The sequence below is a fragment of the Salmo trutta genome, chromosome 11, assembly GCF_901001165.1.
Source record: "Salmo trutta chromosome 11, fSalTru1.1, whole genome shotgun sequence".
NCBI classification, from domain to species: Eukaryota; Metazoa; Chordata; class Actinopteri; order Salmoniformes; family Salmonidae; genus Salmo; species Salmo trutta.
The window spans coordinates 5,321,127-5,346,871 of NC_042967.1; the positions used below are offsets into that span (position 1 = coordinate 5,321,127).

General features: G+C 43.3%; 1 protein-coding gene across 9 annotated transcripts in view; it reads left to right on the top strand.

The window, feature by feature from the left end:
• The window catches only part of LOC115202131 (protocadherin Fat 1), a 137,351-nt gene that overhangs the window by 76,463 nt on the left and 35,143 nt on the right, over nt 1-25,745 (top strand). For 6 of the 9 annotated variants that reach the window (XR_003879914.1, XM_029766047.1, XM_029766046.1 and 3 more), the window contains 5 exons: nt 1,876-1,937; nt 9,504-9,833; nt 11,185-11,416; nt 11,860-11,925; nt 12,788-12,927. Coding sequence is in view for 8 of the 9 variants with exons in the window: in XM_029766047.1 (XP_029621907.1) it covers nt 1,876-1,937; nt 9,504-9,833; nt 11,185-11,416; nt 11,860-11,925; nt 12,788-12,927 (830 nt within the window). In the remaining variant the exon portion in view is untranslated. The remainder of the gene's footprint in view (nt 1-1,875; nt 1,938-9,503; nt 9,834-11,184; nt 11,417-11,859; nt 11,926-12,787; nt 12,928-25,745) is intronic. The other 3 variants (XM_029766048.1, XM_029766050.1, XM_029766044.1) reach the window with 2 other exon arrangements.

Consider the following 25,745-nt stretch of genomic DNA (forward strand, 5'->3'; position numbering starts at 1 on the left):
TCAACCCCCGTCCCTTCAATTAAAGCTGTGGAGGATTTTCAGCCTGGCACACTTGGCAGCTTGACAAAGGGGAACGTGTGTTTGTGTGTGTGAGTGTGAGAGCGCAACCCCCTCTCTTTGCCAGTCTTTGGGAAATGTGGGTAATATTATTGTGTGTATGTGTGTGTGTATATATATGTGTGTGTGTGTGAGCCACTCTCTTTCATTCTTTGGGAAATGGGGGTAATACGATCACTTTGTTTATGTCCATTAAGATGCCTTGCAAATTGGCCGGTTTTCAGGACAGCCCCACCGATATGCCTTACCTTCTTTTACAAAGTGCCTTGTTCGCCGTGACCTTTTAAAAGCGATGTCACAGTTAGCTGCTAGTATCAACCCATAACACTACCCATCGCCAAACTACCCAGCATTATTACAACAGTACAGTGTAGCCCATTGACTTAGTTCTTGCATTTGTCCTGACTGTGGCATGTTGACAAGAGTCCTTCCTTTCTTAATCGCTCCCAATTTCCTGGACAAGCTTTTCCAACTTGTAATGCCTTCATTAGCTTTGTTCAATGTATTACAAACAAACTAGCTTAGCACGCAAGGGAAACATTGTCTTTCTCTAACGCTAATGGCGCTTTGTTTTTATTTATTTTAAATTCCAAATGAACATTGTTACTTTTTAGGGGATAGTATGACGCCCGGGGGAGCTCTGGCTCAGTTGAGTCCTTCCTTTGCTGTGCAGGGCTATTTTGAGAGGTGCTGTAAGTTGTGGGCTTGCTATTCTGGTTTGCACCATATGTGCCATTGATGGGCTCGGGTTTCGGAAATCCTTTTTTTGCTATGATAATCAGGTCGACCAGCCGGCTCTGGTGCGGTCTGCTCTGGCACGTCTACTCTGCACTCATGTCTACTGCAAGGTTACAATTACGCCGGGAGTGAGAATACACTGCTTATTATTTGAGGAGAAGAGACTGCTCGTATAATGTAGCCATATATTTAAAAAGAATCTCTCTTCTCCCTGTCCTTTGGTTGAATCTGATTCAAATCTGGTCAGATCTCGAGGCATGAGTTTTGCATTTATTTTTATTCTTAGGTAAGCCAGGATACGCAACACTTTAAGTCCCAACTACTGCTGTAGCCCTCAGAAAAAGAGAAACACCATCCCCCCTGTGTGAAAATAATTGCAGTCACAGTGGAAATCGGGGGCTCTCGAAATCCTTAAAACAAACCATGGGATCTCATTCGAAACCCCTACACAGACGACTTGAGACTCTGACGCTCGGGTTTGGGGCTGCAGTTGACTGTGTCTGCCTCTGACTGCCCGCCTCTGTATTTGTTCAGCTTGCGTTATAAGCCTCAGTTAAAGTTTCGAGGCCACCGCTGTTTCAGAGCCCGTTAGCGGACCGCCGCGATATTTCACTTGTGGCGGACGGGGTGGCCGAACAGTGGACCTGTCTGGGGCGCGGAGGTGACCGGGGGCTTGGAGACCTTTCTAAGGGTCAGTATCTCAGCCCCTTCCTCCTCTCACAGGTCATTTAGAAGAAGGGCTGGATGATATAACCAAGGAAACAAAGAATGGAGGGCTTGATTTTCACAAACATTGTAAATCAGCTATTTACCCTGGTCCTTTCATGCTTTAGTGTTAGTTTGGCTTTAGGAAGCACATCATGCGTCTTGTAATGAAGTTTGTCTGCCATTACAAATATACCTTTTTCTCAATATTAGCTGCCTTTTTCTCTATGGTTTTGTGATTTCATTTTCATGATTGCATGAAGTCAAGAAAAGGGATATCACATTGTCCTGTAATAAGAAAATATAACATTGATGCAGCATTGATACATTGATTAGGGCCATAGTACTAACAAACCTCTCTTTTTCTCTCAACAGGTCTTGTTACAACTACCTCGAGGAAGCTGGATCGAGAACAGCAGGACGAGCACATTCTTGAGGTAAGCACCTTATTTTGTCTGGTCTACCACTAACAGAACGAGGGGAGGGAGAAAGAAGAGAGGGAATGAAAAAAACGGTCTACTTCCTTATCTGTCCGTCTGTGTGAGCCCTCGTGTTTGTTTGGAGAAGCAATAGCAGCATTGCTAATCATCAGAAAGGCCCTCAAGGACAACCTCTTCAGCCGAAACAGCCAAAAGGCCAAAAGCAACCATTTTATTTGCCTCTCTAAACTTTAGGCTTGGCTGTCTTCAACCTCCAACCAACGTACTTTGGCCGAGCGCCAAGCATTGCCAACTAAAACAAGCTGGAGCACAGAGACGCAGCGCATAGTTCCACATTAACCGGCGGAAGGGGGTTTGGGTTTTGGATCATGATTCCGCCGTTTGAGATTTCCAGGGGGGGAATCAGGGTGACTGTGCCTTTGTTCTTCTCCAGTGTACCATCACGGGATCGAGGGAGGCAAGCCGGGGCAGGAAGCGAACCTTCAACGCCGGGTTGATGTTTAAACTTGTGGATACTCACTTTTTCTCTCTCTATTGCTATGTCTCTCTCTCTCTCTCTTTCTGTCTCTCCCTCTCTCTCTCTTCTCTAACCCCACCCTCCTTCCACCCCCGACCCCCCTCTTCATTCCGTTCCCTCTGCCCAACCTAACCAAACGTTTAACGCCAGCACATTTAATTTTGTGCCAAGATCGATTAACCAGATTGGGCGCTGCTTAATTATCGTTATAGGAGTTAATGCAATTCGAGGTTCATTGGATGCCAATTAATGCCGATGTGTGCCCGCATGCCAGCCACTCCCTGTGTTTTCATACTCAATTTACACAGTGGGACGCACTCATTTTATTCTGGGACTGGAGAGGAAAGATAGTGGAGGAGAGGAGGGAAGAGATCTGTTCTCCCCCGAGGAAGACATTTTACTGCCTCCCGCTTCTCCTCTCTCTCTCTCTCTCTCTCTCTTTTTCCCTCCCTCCTCTCTCTCATTCTTTCCAACCACATCTATGATAAATTAAATGGCCTACTCTTAGATTTGAGTGCCGAGTTGCAGAGGCCTCAAGAGAGAGGAAAACTAAATTGAAGCTTTCGACAGAAAATCCCTTTTAATTTGTTAAAGTGACCAGGTCAGTGTGCCTACGACCGAGCAGATTCCAGAGTCAAAAGCCACCCTTGAGGGTTAATCTCAGGGGCATTGGTTGGTGTGTGACAGTAGAATTAGAGATAAAGAGAGCTGATAGCCAGTGTGTTTTTCCAACAGGCTCCTGTTTTTACAAATACATAGCCAGAGCCCGTTTATTATCATTATGCTGTTCATTTGTCCCGTTTGAAGAAATGCTCCAGCAGACGTTAAATAACCACATTAAATGTTAACAAGCTCAAAGGGCTCCTCCAGTTCTTTCATGTTGGGGCCAAATTAAAATGCACAGCGACATTCGTACACTTCTTTTCTCTCATATATATATATATATATATATATATATATATATATATATATATATATATATATATATATAGTCAAAAGTTTGGACACACCTACTCATTCAAGGGCTTTTCTTTATTTTTACTATTTTCTACACTGTAGAATAATAGTGAAGACATCAAAACTATGAAATAACACATATGGAATCATGTAGTAACTTAAAAAGTGTTAAACAAAGCTAAATATATTTTAGATTCTTCAAAGTAGCCACCCTTTGCTTTGATGAAAGCTTTGCACACTCTTGGCATTCTCTCAACCAGCTTCACCTGGAATGCTTTTTCAACAGTCCAAAAGGAGTTCCCACATATGCTGAGCACTTGCTGGCTGCTTTTCCTTCACTCTGCGTTCCAACTCATCTCAAACCTTGGGCTCCCGAGTGGCGCAGTGGTCTGAGACACTGCATCTCAGTGCAAGAGGTGTCACTGCACTACCTTGTTCAAATCGAGGCTGCATCACATCCGGTCATGATTGAGAGTCCCATAGGGTGACGCACAAGTCGTCCAAGTTTGGCTGGGGTAGGCTGTCATTGTAAATAAGAATTTGTTATTAACTGACTTGCCTAGTTAAATACAGATGTTATAAAATAAAATCGGGTGATTGTGGAGGACAGGTCATCTGATGCGCAGCACTCAATCACGCTACTTCTTGGTCAAATAGCCCTTACACAGCCTGGAGGTGTATTGGGTCATTGTGCTGTTGAAAAACAAATGATAGTCACACTAAGCGCAAACCAGATGGGATGACGTATCCCTGCAGAATGCTGTGGTAGCCATGCTGGTTAAGTGTGCCTTGACTTCTAAATAACTCACTGACAGTGTCACCAGGAAACCATCCCTACACCATAACACCTCCTCCTCCGTGCTTCACGGTTGGAACTACACATGCAGAGATCATGCGTTCACCTACTCTGCGTCTCACAAAGACACGGCGGTTGGAACCAAAAATCTTACATTTGGACTCATCAGATCAAAGGATAGATTTCCACCGGTCCATTGCTTGTGCTTCTTGGCCCAAGCAAGTCTTTTCTTCTTATTGGTGTCCTTTAGTAGTGGTTTCTTTGTAGCAATTCGACCATGAAGGCCTGATTCACGCAATCTCCTCTGAACAGTTGATGTTGAGATCTGTCTGTTACTTGAACTCTGTGAATCATTTATTTGGGTTGCAATTTCTGAGGCTGGTAACTCTAATGAACTTATCCTCTGCAGCAGAGGTATCTGTGGGTCTTCCTTTCCTGTGGCGGTCCTCATGAGAACCAGTTTTATCATAGCGTTTGATGGGTTTTGCGACGGCACTTGAAGAAAACTTTGAAGTTCTTGACATTTTCCAGATTGACTGACCTTCATGTCTTAAAGTAATGATGGACTGTCATTTCTCTTTGCTTATTTGAGCGGTTCTTGCCATAATATGGACTTGGTATTTTACCAAGTAGGGCTATCTTCTATAAACCACCCCTACTTTGTCACAACACAACTGATTGGCTCAAACGCATTATGAAGTAAAGAAATTCCATAAATTAACTTTTAACAAGGCACACCTGTTAATTGAAATGCATTCCAGGTGTCTACCTGATGAAGCTCATTGAGAGAATGCCAAGAGGGTGTAAAGATGTCATCAAGGTGTATAGGGTGGCTACTTTGAAGAATCTCAAGTATAAAATATATTTATATTTGTTTAAGACTTTTGGTAACTACATGTTTCCATCTGTGTTATTTCATAGTTTTGATGTCTTCACTATTATTCTAAAATGTAGAAAATAGTAAAAATAAAGAAAAACCCTTGAATGAGTAGGTGTGTGTGTGTGTGTGTGTGTGTGTGTGTGTGTGTGTGTGTGTGTGTGTGTGTGTGTGTGTGTGTGTATATGTATGTATGTGTATATATATATCAGGTGGCGGTGGAGAAAGGGGTTTCAGACCAAGATTTGAGGTCTTCCCACCTTCCCACCACCTTTGTCCTATAAGCTGATCTTAGGTCAGTTTTGCAAATGCCAGGCTCCCCAAGATAAGCTTGGCATTTGCTCACTCAGAGACCTCACCCACTGCCAGTGGCACTCACACACATACACGCTGGCATGTGCACACATGCACAGACGCAAGCACGTACACACATACACACACACACACACACACACACACACACACACACACACACACACACACACACACACACACACACACACACACACCACCACCACCTACCAACCCCCATCCCATCATAAACCCCATCCCTTTCCCCACCCACCCACCCCCCCTCCCGGCTGACCCAAACTTAAGGAAAAATTTGACTATGTGCAGACGCAGTGAGCATAGCCTTGCTATTGAGAAAGGCCGCCGGGCTCTCAAGAGAAGACGGGCTGGGCTGTGTGCACACTGCCCACATAATGAGGTGGAAACTGAGCTGCACTTCCTAACCTCCTGCCAAATGTATGACCATATTAGAGACACATATTTCCCTCAGATTACGCAGATCCACAAGAATTCGAAAACAAACCCAATTTTGATAAACTCCCATATCTACTGGGTGAAATACCACAGTGTGCCATCACAGCAGCAAGATTTGTGACCTGTTGCCACAAGAAAAAGGCAACCAGTGAAGAAATCATTTATTTATTTTACCTTTTGTACTTTAACTATTTGCACCATGTTACAACACTGCATATAGACATAATATGACATTTGGAAATGTCTTTATTCTTTTGGAACTTCTGTGAGTGTAATCTTTACTGTTCATTTTTATTGTTTATTTCACTTTTGTTTATTATCTACTTCACTTGCTTTGGCAAGGTTAACATATGTTTCCCATGCCAATAAAGCCCTTGAATTGAGAGTGAGGGAGAGAGAGGGAGGGAGGGAGAAAGAGGAACCAACAAGGGAGACATGTTAGGACATGCTCGCCCAGACCTGAAAGAGAGGCAAGTTTAATGTTCTGCTCATAGGCATATCTCTATACCAACTTCCCAAGTTTCTATAGTCTCAGCCACTTTCTTTATTAATGCCCTCTGAAGTGTCTAGGCACTAACGTTTCACTACATCAGACTTGAGAGTTGGCCTCCATTTGACCAGGGGTTTGTTGCAGATATGCAACAATACGCGCCTAGTGTAAACATTTAATTACGAAAAGCCTGAGAACCACTGTGACACGGTCTTCACGTTGTTGTGACTGTCTGTCTGACATAGTGAGAGACTGGCCTCTGGTAAAGGCTTTGTTTAGAAAGAGTAGGATGTGCTGATGAGCAACTGTCTAGCACGGCTCGGAAGCGCACACAAGCGCTCATGTACACTCACTCACTCACTCACTCTCTCTCTGTCTGACAAGGTAAAAATCTGCCGTTCTGCCCCTGAGAAAGGCAGTTAACCCACTTGTTCCCCGTACAGTATTACAGAGTTCAGTTAGTTTTTGTAATTGATGCTCCTATCTTGTCTCTTCGGTTGCTCGGCAATAATTACCATTCAGCCTGCTTCCCAAATGGCACCCTATTCCCTATTTAATGCACTACTTTTGATCAGAGGTCTGTGGGCCCTGGTCGAAAGAAGTGCACTATATCGAGAATCAGATATAATATGGGATGCACACACACACACAGCCGAGTTCAGCTGTTCACATTAGCCCGGGTCCTCATTTTCAGCATTTTTCAATCCACTGCTTTGATTTCACAAAGGGAACAGGGAACTGTGGACAAAGCGTGTGTACCAATGACACTACTCCCTATATAGTGCACTACTTTTGAACAGGACACCTAGGGCTCTGGTCAAAAGTAGTGCACTATGTAGATGTAGGGTGCCATTTGGGATGCACAAATATAATCCAAAAACGGGGCCAAATGAACTCATCTGCCCGTAATGGCAATGTTCATTACAGAATATGAGAATACGGGCCAACGCACCGGCAACACTGCTCCCGAGAGGCGCACGCCGCCTCGAACTCGAATGGTCCTTGTCGTCCCATTTAATTAATTTTGTTCGGGCAAATAGCTCGGGCGGCCTTGGACCGACTAGGCGCAGGAAAACAAAAACACATTATGCCGCTAATTGTCGCTGCTAGTGCCAAATGGCGTGTGACCACAACCCCAAAGTGTTTTTGCTAAAGCGCTGAGCAGATGGTTTTAAATGACTATTGTTCAGCTCTTTATTTTTATTTCTGACGCTTTAAGCTCAGAATTGCTCACATCTCTCCCGGCTGTGAGATAGACGAACCCCAGTTCAGTTACTCATGAGATTTAAGTGTTGTGTTTGTTTGGGTCATCTAAGCTTATTGCTGGCTGTGTACATTAAGCTGGCTGTGCATTTCATTTCAAAGACACCATTCAGCCATTAAGCCAGGCCTAATTAATAAAGTGTTAAAACAGCTGAGTGTTCAAACTACCAAGTGTTATAACTAATGTTAAAACCAACTTAAGTCTCTCCAGCAAACTATGGGCTGTAGGATTTCATTATTATTTTTGAACTATTTTTAAACAAACTTCTCCAAATGGGTTAACACTGGTGTGTCTTTTTTAACCCTGGTCCCAGATCAGTTTGTGCTATGTGTCAATGACCATGGGAATTGGCAAGACCGCACAAACTGATCTGGGACCAGGCTGGTGTTTTGATACCTAATACTTATTTCGCTGTGAGGAAGAAAACAGTTAGAGGCGTCACTACAGACACCCTGGTTCATATGCAGGCTGTATCACAACCGGCCGTGATTGGGAGTCCCATAGGGCTACGCACAATTGGGCCAGCGTCGTCCTGCGGCGTAGGCCGTCATTGAAAATAAGAATTTGTTCTTAACTGACTTGCCTAGTTAAATAAAAGGTAAAAAAAAAAAAACATAAGCATAGATAAAAAGTATATTTTTCTCCTTGTGTCTGGTTGGATGGTGATACATTCATCAGGTAAACCCATTTAACGGAATATGTTGTTTTTGGAGCACCAAGGAGACATTGGGAAAGGGGAAGGGGATACCTAGTCAGTTGTCCAACTGAATGTATTCAACTGAAATGTGTCTTCCGCATTTAACTCAACCCCTCTGAATCAGAGAGGTGCTGGGGGGCTGCCTTAATCGACATCCGCGTATTGGGCGCCCGGGGTACAGTTGGTTAACTGCCTTGCTCAGGGGCACATCGCTCACCAAAGAGACTGGACCTGCTACATCTCCAAAATAACGACGAGTATCATCCTTCTGTGGCAGAAAAGCAAAGCAGCAAAGCGAGTGTGGTCTGTGGACCGTCTTGTTGCGCTCGTCTCCGGAAAAAAACGGCAAACTATGACTTGCCTCTCACATTCATTGAATACATTCACTATAAAAAAGAATGACTGAAAGGGAAAGAAAGAAAGAAGGAAAGGGAACAATTCAACTTCAATAAGCGAGTGAGTGAAAACAGCCTGTTCCCTTCGTATATTGGTTCCCGGAAGCACAGCGTGGGTCTTTGAATAAAATGACTTGACAGCTCGCTAATCTCGGAAGGAATTGGTTCAATTTTGGCAGCCAATTGACTAAGTGAGAAACATTTGTGAGCACAGCAATGAAATGGAGAGAGGGAGGAAGAGGTAGGGGGGAGAAAGAGAAAGAAAGAGGAGAGAAGAAAGTGAGTTTGCTTTTTACCTCCGCTCTCTTTGGTTAATTCAAGGACTTCGAATAAGGAACGTCCTCAAACGTCGGAGCTCCGGTCATTACATATTCACAAGATGCAGAGTTTACCGCTTACACATATGTGCGCCATTATTGCCTGGTCCCCTCTCTCTGCAGTATATGCATTGTTTCGCTAAACTGGTTTTAAACATCGCTTTAATTGGAAATGTTTACGTGACAACACTCTTTCCAAGGTTGCATGGGAATATGGAACCCAATGTCCGTTCAAAATGTGATGACACTTAATTCACATAGATCCTTTGAAGCTTTTTATTCAACGTTTCTCTCTTTCCCTCTCACATTCTCAAACATATGATTCCAATTGTAATTCCATGTTTTCCCAAAAATTTCTCTCACGGAATTCCCATTCTAATTCCATATTTCCTGCTCCTTTTTGTTGTTGCTCGGAATCAAGTCACAGGCAACATAATTTCCATACTCCCATTTTAATTCCATGTTTTTCCCAACTTTTTCCCAAATAGATCACCGTCACCGACTACGGGGTTCCCGCAAAATCCACCACGGTCCGTGTCATCGTCAAAGTCCTGGACGAGAACGACAATCGGCCGCAGTTCCTGGAGAAGATCTACAAGATCAAGCTTCCGGAACGGGAAAAAACGGAAAAGGACCGGGCTCTGAAGCGGGATCCCGTGTATCGGGTGATCGCCTCGGACCGCGATGAGGGTGCCAACTCGGAGATCTCGTATTCCATCGAGGAGGGAGATGAGCACGGGAAGTTCTTCATCGAGCCAAAGACGGGTCTGGTGTCGTCCAAGAAGTTCTCCTCCGCCGGGGAGTATGATATCCTCACCGTAAGTGGCCTAGTGCATTTGGATTCATCGTTTTTATTCTCTGGATTTTTCGCTAGGAAATTCCTCCGCATCTTATACAGAACATAAATATAAACGCAACATGCAACAATTAGATTTTTTTTTTTACTGAGTTACAGTTCATATAAGGAAATCAATCTATTGAAATACATTCATTAGGACCTAATCTATGGATTTCACATGACTGGGCAGGGGCGCAGCCATGGGTGGGTCTGGGAGGACATAGGCCCACCCACTTGGGAGCTAGGCCCAGCCAATCAGAATTAGTTTTTCTCCACAAAAGGGCTTCATTACAGACAGTTTCATCAGCTGTCCGTGTGGCTGTTCTCAGATGATCCCGCAGGTGAAGAAGCCAGATGTGGAGGTCCTGGGCTGGCGTAGTTACACGTGGTGAGGCCGATTGGATGTACTGCTAAATTCTCTAAAACAACGTTGGAGGTGGCTTATGGTAGAGAAATTAACACTAAATTATCTGGTAGCACAAGGTGCACCTGTGTAATTATCATGCTGTTTAATCAGTTTCTTGATATGCCACACCTGTCAGGTGGATGGATTATCTTGGCGAAGGAGAAATGCTCACTAACAGGGATGTAAACAAATTTGTGCACAACATTTGAGAGAAAAAAGCTTTTTGTGAGTATGGAACATTTCTGGGATCTTTTCTTTCAGCTCATGAAACATGGGACCAACACTTGACAAGTTGCGTTTATATTTTTGTTCAGTATAGTTAGGGAGAAGTCATTTAGGCTTAAGATTTTCTTTTGCTTTTAGAGGAATGTCAATGTACATGCTGAGTTATATGACATCTTAAACTAGACCCAGGGTTTTAGAGAATTACTGGACATATCAGACTGGGGGCTTTGATTTCTTCACATTGGTTTACTTTTACATTTCCAATGTACATGCCATATTGCATTTGTTGATAGCATTTTGAGGTTTAGGATAGTCACAGTACTTTTGGGCCAGTGTGGCCTGTGATAGATTTATCTCACTTGACGGAATTAGACACTTAACACAGTAATCTCCCCGGACATCTGTTTAACGGGGGACGCCATGGTAACAGGTGTTCTGCTCGGTTGTTGTTTTTTCCATGTGGGCTGGCTGACCGTTCTTTGACCCCTTGGCCTATCTGTCTCTGTCTCTCACTCTATTTATTTTGCTCTCTTGCACTCTCTCTCTCTGTTTCCTCTCTCCCCCCTCTCTCTCCCTGTGTTTTAATTAAAGTATTTTAATTAATGCTTTTAAGTGCTATCCCCTGGGAGTCCAATGTGTTTTGTTGTATAATTTACTTACCCAAATCAATTCAAATGAATTCATTCCCTCTCTCTATCAGATCAAGGCAGTGGACAACGGGCGCCCCCAGAAGTCATCCACCTGCCGGCTGCACATCGAGTGGATCCCCAAGCCGGAGGTGGCGGCCAGCGCCCCTCCCCTGGCCTTTGAGGAGCCCCCCTTCTTCTTCTCAGTGATGGAGAGCGACCCCGTGGCGCACATGGTGGGGGTCATCATCACGGAGACGTCGGACACGCCAGTCTGGTTCGAGATCACAGGTGAAACCTTGACGAGTGGGTGCAGGGTTTTGTTTTAGGTTGTGTGTGGGTCTGTGCATGCGGGTTAGTTGAATGCATTCTAGAAGGAGATTAATCTAGTTGTATAGTCAAGGGAAGACATAGATTCTTGTAGCATTCTTCTTAGCACTAACCCTAGCAAGTGAATATGAGTGTGTAGCCTACAAACCCAAAAACAAACCAATGTACAACCTATTTTTCTCCTTGCTCACTGTAATAATTGAGTCTCTTATAGTGACTTCTTTGCATGGTGACTGTTAACGTCTCTACTGCATAAACTTCCTGATATTTCCTGAAAATACTTCTCCCTTCTCCCTTCTTCTAACCAACGTTTGACTGACGCCTTCCCTCTCTTTTTCTATGTTTTCTGCTTCTCTGCTGCTCTTCTCTTCTTTTCTCCTTTGGGAATGTCTCTCTTTTACTGGATTTGGTTTGTCCAGAAGGAGACACGGGGGAAGTGTTTTACATCGTTCAGATGGCTTGCGACCTCAACTGTACAGCGGAAGGTAGATCTGCTGTAATGGGATCTCTCTGCTGTCATTGGCTATATTAAGTGATCTCTCTTATACCATTGGATATTGTTGACTGTGATGTCTGTCATGCAGATCTGGGTTCAAAAACTATTTGAAATCATTTAAACTTCTTTAGGTGTGCTTGACTGAGCTTGCCTGGCTTAATAGACCGATAGGATAGTCCCAGAAGTGCAAACCCCGCCCATCCTACACTTCATGCAGGCTCAAAGTATTTGAAAGATTTCAAATAGTGTTTGAACCCAGCTGTGCTGTGAAATGCCTGTGGTTGAGCTTGTGCATTGTTTCTGTCATTCTTGTGGTCGTGTGACAACAGATTTACATAAACACATATACCGCACATAAACATGAATATATGGCTCCATTTTGTCTATGTACCGTATGTATTTCATTCATGGTGTCTTGTGGAATCTATTGACACATGCAACTAACTGTATGTGATTGATGTATACACATCATACCACTTGCACATATGGTTCCATAATGAGCCTGGAAAGTTAACATAAGTACTGGGAAATGTTTTTACATTGTTGATACACAGTGCAGTACATATGTGCTTCTGTATGTATCAACAATAGGGATAATGTTGCTTATTATATTGATATAAGCAACCGTATGGATAATATACTGAAATTATTATTATTATACATGGATTACATGTCATTTATGTATAAGTTCCGCTTGCCTAACGCCACAGCCAAACAGAACCGTATGTTACTGTTAGCTTACCTAGCTCCAGTACTGCGTCATCATTTAAACAGGTGATGATAGCCCCACTCATTTCCTGTCCATTTTAATTGTGCGCCCGCCTAACCCTTCCTTCCGTCGTTTCCACCAGGTGGGAACTACGACAGCCGCTTTGACGTGGGCAAGGCCAGTGGGACCCTGATCGTGGCGAGGCCCCTAGATGCTGAGCAAAAATCCAATTATAACCTGACAGTGGAGGCAACAGACGGGACGAGATTTGTCAGCACCCAGGTAATTGGAACGTTAATGTTTGTTGATGGCGGTAGAGTTTGTCATGGATCCTATGAGGTAGGATGATTGACTTTTGTGATGGGAAAGATTATGGAAACATTTATGGGAATGAGATGTTGGGGTTGCATGAGGAGAGTTCCTGTTGTGTTTTCAGAGGTTTGGATGGTTTTGGCTGTACAGATCATTGTGTTTACGGAGGAAAGGATTATGGAAACATTTCTGAAATGAAATGGTAGAGTTAAGTTTGCATGAGGGTTCCCATTGCGTGCCGTAGTTTTGGATGCTTGTGTTTTCATGTCTTTATTCTCGCTTAAATAGTGCATAGTGGCGTTTCTCACAAAATACAAAGGTGATTGACTTGTGTGATTGGAGGAAAAGGAATAGATTATGTGTCACGTCCTGACCAGTAAAGGGGTTATTTGTTATTTGAGTTTGGTCAGGACGTGGCAGGGGGTATTTGTTTTATATGATTCGGGGTGGTTGTGTATGTAGAGGGGTGTTAGATTTATGTATTCCGGGGTTTTTGGTTATTGTTCTATGTTAGTTTATTTCTATGTTCTGTCTAGTCGTTTGTATTTCTATGTTTTGCTAATTGGTGTTGGGGCCTTCAGTTGGAGGCAGCTGTCTATCGTTGCCTCTGATTGAAGGTCCTATAATTAGGAGTATGTTTGTTTTGGGATTTGTGGGAGATTGTTTCTTGTATTGCTGTGTGTTGCCTACAAGACTGTTTTGTCGTCCGTTTATCGTTTTTTTCGTGTTTGTTTTGGATTAATAAAAATGAGCATTCACGTACCCGCTGCGCCTTGGTCCATCTATTATGACGATCATGACATTATGGAAACATAAACATGGTTTGCATGAGTCTTCATTCTTTGTCCATCCATTTCAATGCTTTTAGTTCTGATTTTGGCATTCTTGCCAAATGTAAATTAAGCTGCGACTCCCTTTGTCTGACAGCCAGACAGACGAGGGGTTAAGCAAGGAGGTGGATCTAGAGTGAGGTCAGAAATTCCATGCGCCCATCCATTGCCTGTTTTTGATTAGACTCGCGCGTGGGTCAACACCGCACCGGGCATACTCCAGGCGCTCGCTTTTCCAAACTTGACCCCTAACGTCATAACATGTGCTTGGCGGACATTCCTTCTTCTCTCTGTCCACATCTACCGGCGGCAGAAGAGGTCTGCATCCCAAATGGAACCCTATTCACTCTATCATGCACTTTATAGGGAACAAGGTGCTATTTGGAATACAGGCAAGGAGCGTTCGGAACCGCTTTCTTGGCAGACCAGCTCCGGGATTCTTCCATTGTCTCATTTCTGAAGGGCCGAGGAGCGAGGGAGGAAGAAAGAGAGGAGGGCGGAAGAACGGTGCCTGTCTAGCCAGGCGCTTTTTAAAAAGTGTGCATTCCACAGCCCGTGTCTGCAGCTACACCCCTCCTTCCCCCTCACTGAACCTGCATGTCTTTTCTTCTCCTTTTCTCACCGCACTCCTTTCTTTCTCTCCCTCTATCTCTCTCTTTCTCTCTCTCTCGGGAGACATGAAAGTACATTGAGGTCTCCTGAAAAGACTGGGGCTAAAGAAAAGTGCAGGTCCGCTCCACATTCTTTAATCCCGAGATGAACAATCTCTTGAGGTTAGAGGCGTGCCGAGCTGTAAAGGTTTTATGAAAATCCACAACTAGTCACCTCCAACTCATGGCAGATACATAATGATATTGCTATTATGTGATATGTTAATAGTGAAATTGTTAACCTGTTGGGGATAGGGGGCAGTATTTGCACGGCCGTATAAAAAACTTACCCGATTTAATCTGGTTACTACTCCTGCCCAGTAACTAGAATATGCATATAATTTTGATTTGGATAGAAAACACCCTAAAGTTTCTAAAACTGTTTGAATGGTGTCTGTGAGTATAACAGAACTCATTTGGCAGGCCAAAACCTGAGAAGATTCCAAACAGGAAGCGCCCTCTCTGACCATTTCCTGGCCTTCTTGATCATCTCTATCCAAAACAGGGGATCTCTGGCATAACGTAACATTTTCTAACGCTCCCATAGGCTCTCAGAAGGCGCCAGAACGTTGAATGATGACTTTGCAGGCCATGGCTGAAAAACAGTAGCGCATTTGGTAAGTGGTCGATCTGAGAACAATGAGACTGGGGTGCACGTGCACGAGACTCCACCATGTTTCAGTCTTTGAACGAAAACAGGGTTTCCCGGTCAGAATATTATCGTTTTTTACGAGAAAAATCGCATAAAAATTGATTTTAAACAGCGTTTGACATGCTTCGAAGTACGGTAATGGAATATTTTGACATTTTTGGTCACGAAACGCACCGGGCGCGTCACCCTTCTTTACCCTTCGGATAGTGTCTTGAACGCACGAACAAAACGCCGCTATTTGGATATAACTATGGATTATTTAGAACCAAACCAACATTTGTTAATTAAGTAGAAGTCCTGGGAGTGCACTCTGACGAAGAACAGCAAAGGTAATCCAATTTTTCTTATAGTAAATCTGAGTTTGGTGAGTACCAAACTTGGTGGGTGTCAAAATAGCTAGCCTGTGATGGCCGGGCTATCTACTCAGAATATTGCAAAATGTGCTTTCACCGAAAAGCTATTTTAAAATCGGACATAGCGATTGCATAAAGGAGTTCTGTATCTATAATTCTTAAAATAATTGTTATGTTTTTTGTGAATGTTTATCGTGAGTAATTTAGTAAATTCACCGGAAGTGTTCGGTGGGAATGCTAGTCACATGCTAGTCACATGCTAATGTAAAAAGCTGGTTTTTGATATAAATATGAACTTGATTGAACAAAACATGCTTGTATTGTATAACATAATGTCCTAGGACTGTCATCAAAGGTTAGTGCTGCATTTAGCTGTGGTTTTGTTTTTTGTGACATTATATGCTAGCTTGAAAAATGAGTGTCTGATTATTTCTGGCTGGGTACTCTGCTGACATAATCTAATGTTTTGCATTCGTTGTAAAGCCTTTTTAAAATCGGACAGTGTGGTTAGATTAACGAGAGTCTTGTCTTTAAAATGGTGTAAAATAGTCATATGTTTGAGAAATTGAAGTAATAGCATTTCTAAGGTATTTGAATATCGCGCCACGGGATTCCACTGGCTGTTGAGTAGGTGGGACTAGCCCAGAGAGGTTAACTTATTGGCCTCTCCGTTTCCAATCCATAGTCCAGACTGGCATTCAAATAGCATTTGTTTACTTTCAAGAGTCAGGGTATATGCTACAGTTTGGGCTGCCTGGCTTGTTGCGAACTAATTTGCCAGAATTTTACATAATTATGACATAACATTGAAGGTTGTGCAATGTAACAGCAATATTTAGACTTAGGGTTGCCACACGTTTGATAAAATACGGAACGGTTCCTTATTTTACTGAAAGAATAAACCTTTTGTTTTCGAAATGATAGTGTCTGGATTTGACCATATTAATGACCAAAGGCTCGTATTTCTGTGTTTATAATATTATAATTACGTCTATGATTTGATAGAGCAGTCTGACTGAGCAGTACCCGGCAGCAGCAGGCTTGTAAGCATTCATTCAAACTTTACTGCATGAGCCAGCAGCTCTTAGCAATCCTTGAAGCACAGCGCTGTTTATGACTTCAAGCCTATCAACTCCTGAGATTAGGCTGGCAATACTAAAGTGCCTATTAGAACATCCAATTGTCAAAGGTATATGAAATACAAATGGTATAGAGAGAAATAGTCGACGTGTCATAATTCCTATAATAACTACAACCTAAAACTTCTTAACTGGGAAAATTGAAGAACTGGGAATATTGAACCACCAGCTTTCATATGTTCTGAGCAAGGAACTTAAACGTTAGCTTTTTTACATGGCACATATTGCAGTTTTACTTTCTTCTCCAACACTGTGTTTTTGCAGTATTTAAACCAAATTGAGCATGTTTCATATTTTTTTTGAGACTAAATAAGATTTTATTCTAAGATTTTATTCATGTATTATATTAAGTTAAAATAAGTGTTCATTCAGTATTGTTGTAATTTTCATGATTACAAATATACATAAAATCTATTTATCAATCTATATATATATATATATATATATATATATTGATTGATTGATTGATATATATATATATATATATAAATAAATAAATAAATAAATAGGACGATAAATCGTTATCGGGTTTTTTTGGTCCTCCAATAATCGGTATCGGCGTTGAAAAATCATAATCGGTCGACCTCTAATTTCAACCCAGGTCCCTATCCATAGTCACAGTCTCAGGCCTATCGACTCTGGAAATATTCCAATGGTTCTGTGCCTCTTCTCAAAAGCATTCAGAGATCCGTTGTGGGGAAAAAAAACTCTACTTGTTGCCTCTGCCTGTAAATAGAGCCTTTTATCATGGGGCACTGTGCGCCGCCGAGCCCTTCTCAGCCTGCTGGGTTGGGGCGGCGAAGCGGGCGGCTATGTTTTCCACAGCCCGCCGACGGAAGCATCGCTAAATGGAGGCTTCAGATCCATCACAGAGCGCCCTATTGTCATGTGGAGAGAGAGAGACGCACACAGGCAAATGCGCACACAGACTCTCGCGCGCACACACACACATACAAATACATACATGCTTGCATATGTAAGCACACACACACAAATACATACAGTACCAGTCAAAGGTTTGGACACACTTACGCATTCCAGGGTTTTTCTTTATTTTTACTACTACTACTACATTGTAGAATAATAGTGAAGACAACACTATGAAATAACACATATGGAATCATGTAGTAACAAAAACACTGTTAAACAAATCAAAATATATTTTAGATTCATCAAAGTAGCCACTCTTTCCCTTGATGACAGCTTTACACACTCTTGGCATTCTCTCAACCAGCTTCAGCTGTTATTATTTTCCAACAGTCTTGAAGGACTCCCCACGTATCCTGAGCACTTGTTGGCTGCTTTTCTTTCACTCTGCGGTCCAACTCATCCCAAACCATCTCAATTGGGTTGAATCAGGTGATTGTGGAGGCCAGGTCATCTGATGCGCACTCCATCACTCTCCTTCTTGGTCAAATAGCCCTTACACAGCCTGGAGTTTTGGGTCATTGTCCTGTTGAAAAAGAAATGATTGTCCCACCAAGCGCAAACCAGATGGGAAAGCGTATCGCAGCAGAATGCTATGGTAGCCATGCTGGTCAGGTGTGCCTGGAATTCTAAATTCTTCATCAACAGTGTCACCAGCAAAGCACCCCCACACCGTAACACCTCCTCCTCCATGCTTAATGGTGGGAACCACACATGAAGAGATCATCCGTTCACCTACTCTGTGTCTCACAAAGACATGGCAGCTGGAACCTAAAATCTCACATTCAGACTCATCAGACCAAAGAACAGATTTCCACCGGTCTAATGGCCATTGCTCGTGTTTCTTGGCCAAAGCAAGTCTCTTCTTCTTATTGGTGTCCTTTAGTAGTGGTTTCTTTGCAGCAATTCGACCATGAAGGCCTGAACAGTCTGTCTGTTACGGTGCCTTGCAAAGGTATTCATCCCCCTTGGCGTTTTTCCTATTTTGTTGCATTACAACATGCAATTTAAATTAATTTTTATTTGGATTTCATGTAATAGACACACAAAATTGTCCAAATTGGTGAAGTGAAATGAAAACAAATAACTTGTTTCAAAACATTCCAAAAAATATTTACTGAAAATTGGTGCGTGCATACAGTGAAGTCGGAAGTTTACATACACTTAGGTTGGAGTCATTAAAACTTGTTTTTCTACCACTCCACTTCTTGTTAACAAACTATAGTTTTGGCAAGTCGGTTAGGACATCTACTTCGTGCATGACACAAGTAATCTTTCCAACAATTGTTTACAGACAGATAATTTCACTTATGATTCACTGTATCACAATTCCAGTGGGTCAGAAGTTTAGATACACTAAGTTGACTGTGCCTTTAAACAGCTTGGAAAATTCCAGAAAAGGATGTCATGGATTTAGAAGCTTCTAATAGGCTAATTGACATAATTTGAGTAAATAGGAGGTGTACCTGTGGATGTACTTCAAGGCCTACCTTCAAACTCAGTGCCTCTGTTTGACATTATGGGAAAATCAAAAGAAATCAGCCAAGACCTTAGAAAAAAATTGTAGACCTCCACAAGTCTGGGGCCTTTCAGAAGAAGTGTATATTGACTGAGATCATGTGTCCGATCATGTGACACTTAAGGACTCGTTTTACTGTGGATATAGATACTTTTGTACCTGTTTCCTCCAGCATCTTCACAAGGTCCTTTGTTGTTCTTCACAAGGTCCTTTGTTGTTGTTCTGGGATTGATTTGCACTTTTCACACCAAAGTACGTTCATCTCTAGGAGACAGAACGCGTCTCCTTCCTGTGCGGTATGACGGCTGCGTGGGTCCCATGGCATTTATACTTGCGTACTATTGTTTGTGCAGATGAACGTGGTACCTTCAGGCATTTGGAAATTGCTCCCAAGGATGAACCAGAATTGTGTAAGTCTACAATCTGTTTTCTGAGGTCTTGGCTGATTTCTTTTGATTTTCCCATGATGTCACGCAAAGAGGCACTGAGTTTGAAGGTAGGCCTTGAAATACATCCACAGGTACACCTCCAATTTACTCAAATGATGTCAATTAGCCTATCAGAAGCTTCTAAAGCCATGGCCATCATTTTCTGGAATTTTCCAAGCTGTTTAAAGGCACAGTCAACTTAGTGTATATAAACTTCTGACCCACTGGAATTGTGATACAGTGAATTCTATGTGAAATAATCTGTCTGTGAACAATTGTTGGAAAGATTACTTGTGTCATGCATAAAGTAGATGTCCTAACCGACTTACCAAAACTATAGTTTGTTAACAAGAAATTTGTGGAGTGGTTGAAAAACTAGTTTTAATGACTCAAACCTAAGTGTATGTAAACTTCCGACTTCAACTGTATCTTTCGGTCTGCCTTTCCTGTGGTGGTCCTCATGAGAGCCAGTTTCATCATATTGCTTGATGGTTTTTGCGACTGCACTTGACATTTTCCAGATTGACTGACCTTCCTGTCTTAAAGTAATGATGGACTGTCGTTTCTCTTTGCTTATTTAGCTGTTCTTGCCATAATATGGACTTGGTCTTTTACCAAATCTTCTGTTTTCCACTCCTACCTTGTCACAACACAACTGATTGGCTCAAAAGCATTAAGAAGGAAAGAAATTCCAGAAATTTACTTTTAACAAGGCACAGCTGTTAATTGAAATGCATTCCATGTGACTTCCTCATGAAGCTGGTTAAGAGAATACCAAGAGTGTGCAAAGGTGTCATCAAGGCAAAGGGTGGCTACTTTGAATAATCTCAAATATAAAATATACTACATGATTCCATATGTTTGATGTCTTCACTAGTATTCTACAATATAGAAAATAGTACAAATAAAGGAAAACCCTTAAATGAGTAGGGGTTTCCAAACTTTTGACTGGCACTGTACATGCTTGCATATGCACACGCACACGCACACACACACGATCTTCAAGGAAAATTCACTTCAGCAGACCCCTCCTTCATTCTCTTCTGTCCCAGTCCATACATTGATTTAGTCAAGTTCAGAAGACATGTCTGTCAGAAAACAAGGAAATATCGGGTATCGCTGATCGGTTCTTTCTTCCGACAGCGAGGGCGTTGACCATAGGGCTCTGGTCAAAAGTTGTGTATTTTATAGGAAATACGGTTCCAGTTGGGAAGCCTTCATGTTTTGACCAGTGGGATGGCGTTACAAAGGGGAGAAATTACATAACACAATTAGACATGGCGCTGACAGTGTTCAAAGGCTCGGCACCCCGTTTTTCAAGTCGCCTCTCGTTACTGTGAGGGGTGTGTGAAGGCCTTTGTGGAGCCGAACCTTCTTAGTTAGACATCAGAGAAAATCAGTCGCTGGCCGCGGATGAGCACACATACAGGGAATATGGGTCGTGTTGGGGAGTGTGGGGGTCTGGCCCGTTTTAGGGTTTCTGTGTGTGGGGAGAGATGAGTCAATGGAAATAACAGAGTAATTGACTTTGTGGATGAACCCCAAGTAAGACGTATTTTTGTGACGTTGCATGTAAACCGAGGGGAAGAAAAAAACAACAGAACATGCCAAACAACGGATTTAAGATACAAAGGGATGTTTTGGGTACTCAGTTTTCTGTGACGGAGGTGTGCCGTTTACCCTGTGGCCGGGAGTATGCCATTCGTTTAGTCGAAACGAAACACGCGCACACACAGTTTCACTTATCTTCTCCTTCAATTCAAAGTCATGTGGTGTCTGCCTCTGCCAGACTAGCTGGCCTATTTTCTTTCGTTTTTTCCTCTCTCCTCCCTTCTTCCTCTCTCCAAGGAATGCCTTTGTTTGTTTTCTTGTTTTCTCCCCCTCTCTCTCTTTCTGTTTCTATCAGTCTCTCGCTCTGTTTCTATCGGTCTCCATCTCTCTTTCTTTCCCTCTTTCAATTCTCTCTCTCTTCCTTTCTCTCTCCCTCTCTGTTCCCTTCCACATTCGAGGTTCTCCCTCCCTCCCCCTCAGTCCCACCATGCACAGATCATTATTATTATTTATTCTGTTGAGGGAGAATAAAGCCTAAACAAGAAACACTGGACCTCTGTTGGTCGTGTTCTATTTTAATCCTATTTCGAGAAGCATGTAGCTACAGGTTGGACCATGCCAACATCCCGGACCCAAAAACCTGCCTCCTGGCAGGGGGGGCATCATTGCCCGCCTTACCCGGACATGGCACCCGCTGAGGGCGGTGCCGTTTTTCTGCCTCACGTGTACCATGTTGGACGCCGCGCACGGGTCTGCGTTGGAGGTCTGTGTGGGGGAGGTGTGAACTCTCTCTCTCTCGCTCTTTTTTTCTTCTCTGGCACCATTTTCCCTTTCTGTCCCTCTCGGAAGTTGCTGGCTGGCTCTCGCTCGCGGTGTTGTTTGTTGTGCGGTCGTGGTTGGACCTAAGCTTATATGCCTGTTCCAGCTACCTTGCTGACCTGTTCCTAGGTCTCTGACTGGCTAAGTGACACCATAGTGAAGTAAAGTGTTTCTGTTTGGTGTTCTGTTATGTGGGAGTTTGTCTGTCTTTCTGTCCATCTTTCTCTCCTGTCTGTCTACCTGCCTATACCTACCTACCAAACGACCAGTCTGTCTCTCTGTTTGTCTGCCTCTTGCTCCAAAGCGGCCTCTCTCTCTGTGTGTGTGTGTGGGGGTCAGCTGATCCGAAGCAGGGGCGGAGAGAAACATTCCATCCTGGGCACCTCATCGGCAGGGAGCGGTGCCAGCCAGGCAGCCCAGGCAGGCTGCCCCCTTCCTTCCATTCCTTTCCCCTGCCTCCTTGCCAGCCCCCCATACCACCCTCCTGCTCTGCAGTAGTGCTTCAGGCTGTTCTGTCCACAATCTGCCTCAGCTCCCATTTATCGGTTTTCTTTTTCCATCTTTCTCTCTCTTTCACTTTCCATATTTGTCTTGTGTGCTTTTCTCTGTCTGTCTCATTCCTCACTCTCTCACTCTCTCACTGTTTCTGTATCTCCTTTTCATGCAGACGCTGTCCATTTTCACCTCCTCTATCTAACTCTGTTTTTGTTCTCTTGGAGCTATCTGTTCCCCTCTTTCTTCCTATTGGATGTATTACGTCTTTATCTTTTCTCTCTTTCTCTCCCTCACTGTCTTCTCTCTCTTTTGTTCTTTCTTTCTTTCTTTCTTTCTTTCTTTCTTTCTTTCTCACTGTCTCCTCTCTGAATTTCACCTTCTATTTCTTTCTGTCTCTCCCTCTCTTTTCTTCTCTTACTCATCGTGATTCGGGCTCTCCTCTCAGCCGTTTTCTCCCTTTCAATATCTCTCTCTCCTTTTTTATATCTTTCTCTTCATCCTTTAATCTCTTCATCTGTCATATGTTCGCTGTCTCAGTCCCAATCTTGTTGCGTTGACCCGAGTCCCTCAGGAAGGTATCGAGAGTGAGAAATTCTCTCCTTTGTCATCTTTTCAACTGCCAGTCACATTGCATCATGCATATTCGGGGGTAATGCCCCTTTGAAGTTTCTTGAAGAGGCTATATGTGTTTTTTTTTTTAAATAGACCGATGGATAGATGATAGTGGACATTCGTCTTTTTCTCGGTCTCGTTTCCCTCCTTTCCTGTCTTTCTGACGGTATGTAGACTCACTTGGTGGATGGTTGGGCAGATGGCAGCGGACAATCGCCTGGGATTTATTTTTCTATTGCTTTTTTTTCTTCTCAGGCCCAGCCGCTTGTGAAGGGCCCTCCTTTTGCTCACTGCGCTATCTGCCACCGTCCAGATTGAAATGCATTGTGTAGGGGCTCGGTGGTGGGTTGAGAGTGTTTGTATGTGTGTGCAAACTGGATCGCAGAGGCCCCAGGGACCTTAGACAGTGTGACGTCTGGCGTGACATGAAACGAGGCGCCTGGACTAGAGAGAGAGACTGGTGGGCTGCCAAGAGGGTCCTATCCATAATACTACACACACCCCACTGGGGACCCCTTTATGGTCACACTGAGTACAGTTTCAAAAAGGATCTAGACAGGACCGTGCACAGACGTTTTGGTGCTCAAAAATAACTTTCAGAGCTCAAAATTCATAACATACCAAATGTCTCTCTAGCCAAAATGTCCAAATGTATAGACCTATTTATTTTCTAAAACAACAGCCAACATCACACATTGTAAGGAAGCTAATGCCAGATGACGAGAGATGATTGACATTGGGAAAAGAGGGTCTTATCAGCTGATCGGAGCGAATGATGATGTAAATTTGCTAGCTAGTTCGCTATGCTGTTGAAACCAACTCGTTTTTACTTGATGTGAGTTTGTTCCGCTGCTGACATCTGCCACTTACTAAGACGCAGTCAAGTTTTCCCATTCTATGTCCCTAACAGTGAGAGACACACATATGACAGATACAACTCTAAAGTAGCCTCCTACCAGTATTCAAGTCTCACAGCTAGTGGCCCCTACATGCAAGTCAAACATTGTACATTACATTGTAGTCATTTAGCAGATGCTCTTATCCAGAGCGACTTACAGTAGTGAATGCATACATTTCATACATTTTTTTCCCCATACTGGTCCCCCGTGGGAATCGAACCCACAACCCTGGCGTTGCAAACACCATGCTCTACAACTGAGCCACAAGTGAGCTTATTCGGGCTGGGCAGGGGGGGACATTTCTGAGATTCAAGAGCTTATGAAATTTGCTCGTTTGATGAGCACTTTGTTACATTTTAGATGAAAACCAAAAATGAAAAGAGAATCTAAATTAAAATTAAAAGTAATTCCTAGGAGGGCAAAAGGGCAGGTGCTCGTGCACAGGTTGAGCCCTATCTGTGGACGTGCCTGCATCTCGATAACTGCCAGTTCTGTACAAAACTGTATGAGATAGAAAGCGAGAGGGATAGATTAGAGATGCAACTGTACAGTTGCAATGTACAGTACACAGCGGTATGCAATTCTACTTGGACTGAGAATAATATCTTTCAGAAGTTAACTTTCATCCAATCCACTTGCAGACTGATACAACTCTTGACTGTTAGCATACCGCTAACATTTGAGACTGCCAGCTCTGAAGATAAAGCACTGCCTAACTAGTATGCAACCTAGCCAATAGCTGTACTCCCCACTGCTTGACATGGGCATCTGTGAACCCAGCCAGCCCTGCCAACCTCACAGCACACAACAGATTTTTAATGTTATCGCACCCGTCAGATTAGGCTATATTTGTCTCCTGCACTCTGCTGGCAGTGTTTTCCATGCTCTCATTGCTGTCAAGAGGCACCAACGGACATTTTTGACAGCGTAGTAGAGCAGAGGTGCTGGCAGTGAGTGAGTTGCCTATTTCTGTCCTCATGACTACGATTCCTACGATAGGCCTGAACGCCGACATTGCTGGTCCTAATATTTCTATATTTCTTAACTCCATTATTTTACTTTTACATTTGTGTGTATTGTTAGATACTACTACACTGTTGGAGCTAGGAACACAAGCATTTCGCTGCACCCGCAATGACATCTGCGCCATTTGATTTGATTTGAACTGTGCCGGCTCAAATATTTCATTTTCACGTTGTCTTTTACAGCACGCTTCCAGCAACTATGGCGGATGTGCAACCAGGCCAGCCCAGTATTGCTCAGCTCGGCTTGGCTCAGTTTGGCCCTATATAGTGGGATTCAGGTATACGGGTTCCAGCTGGATGTGTTATTCCCATGTGGGACATTACAAAACTGACCATCCTACCGATCCTCGACTTCGGTGATGTCATCTATAAAATAGCCTCCAACACTCTACTCAACAAATTGGATGCAGTCTATCACAGTGCCATCCGTTTTGTCACCAAAGCCCCATACACTGCGACCTGTACGCTCTCGTTGGTTGGCCCTCGCTTCATACTCGTCTGGCTACAGGTTATCTACAAGTCTCTGCTAGGTAAAGCCCCGCCTTATCTCAGCTCACTGGTCCCCATAGCAGCACCCACTCGTAACACATGCTCCAGCAGGTATATCTCACTGGTCACCCCCAAAGCCAATTCCTCCTTTGGTCGTCTTTCCTTCCAGTTCTCTGATGCCAATGACTGGAACGAACTGCAAAAATCTCTGAAGCTGGATACTCATATCTCCCTCACTAGCTTTAAGCACCAGCTGTCAGAGCAGCTCACAGATCACTGCTCCTGTACATAGCCCATCTGTAAACAGCCCATCTATCTACCTACCTCATACTGTATTTATTTATTTATCTTGCTCCTTTGCACCCCAGTATCTCTACTTGCACATTCAACTTCTGCACAT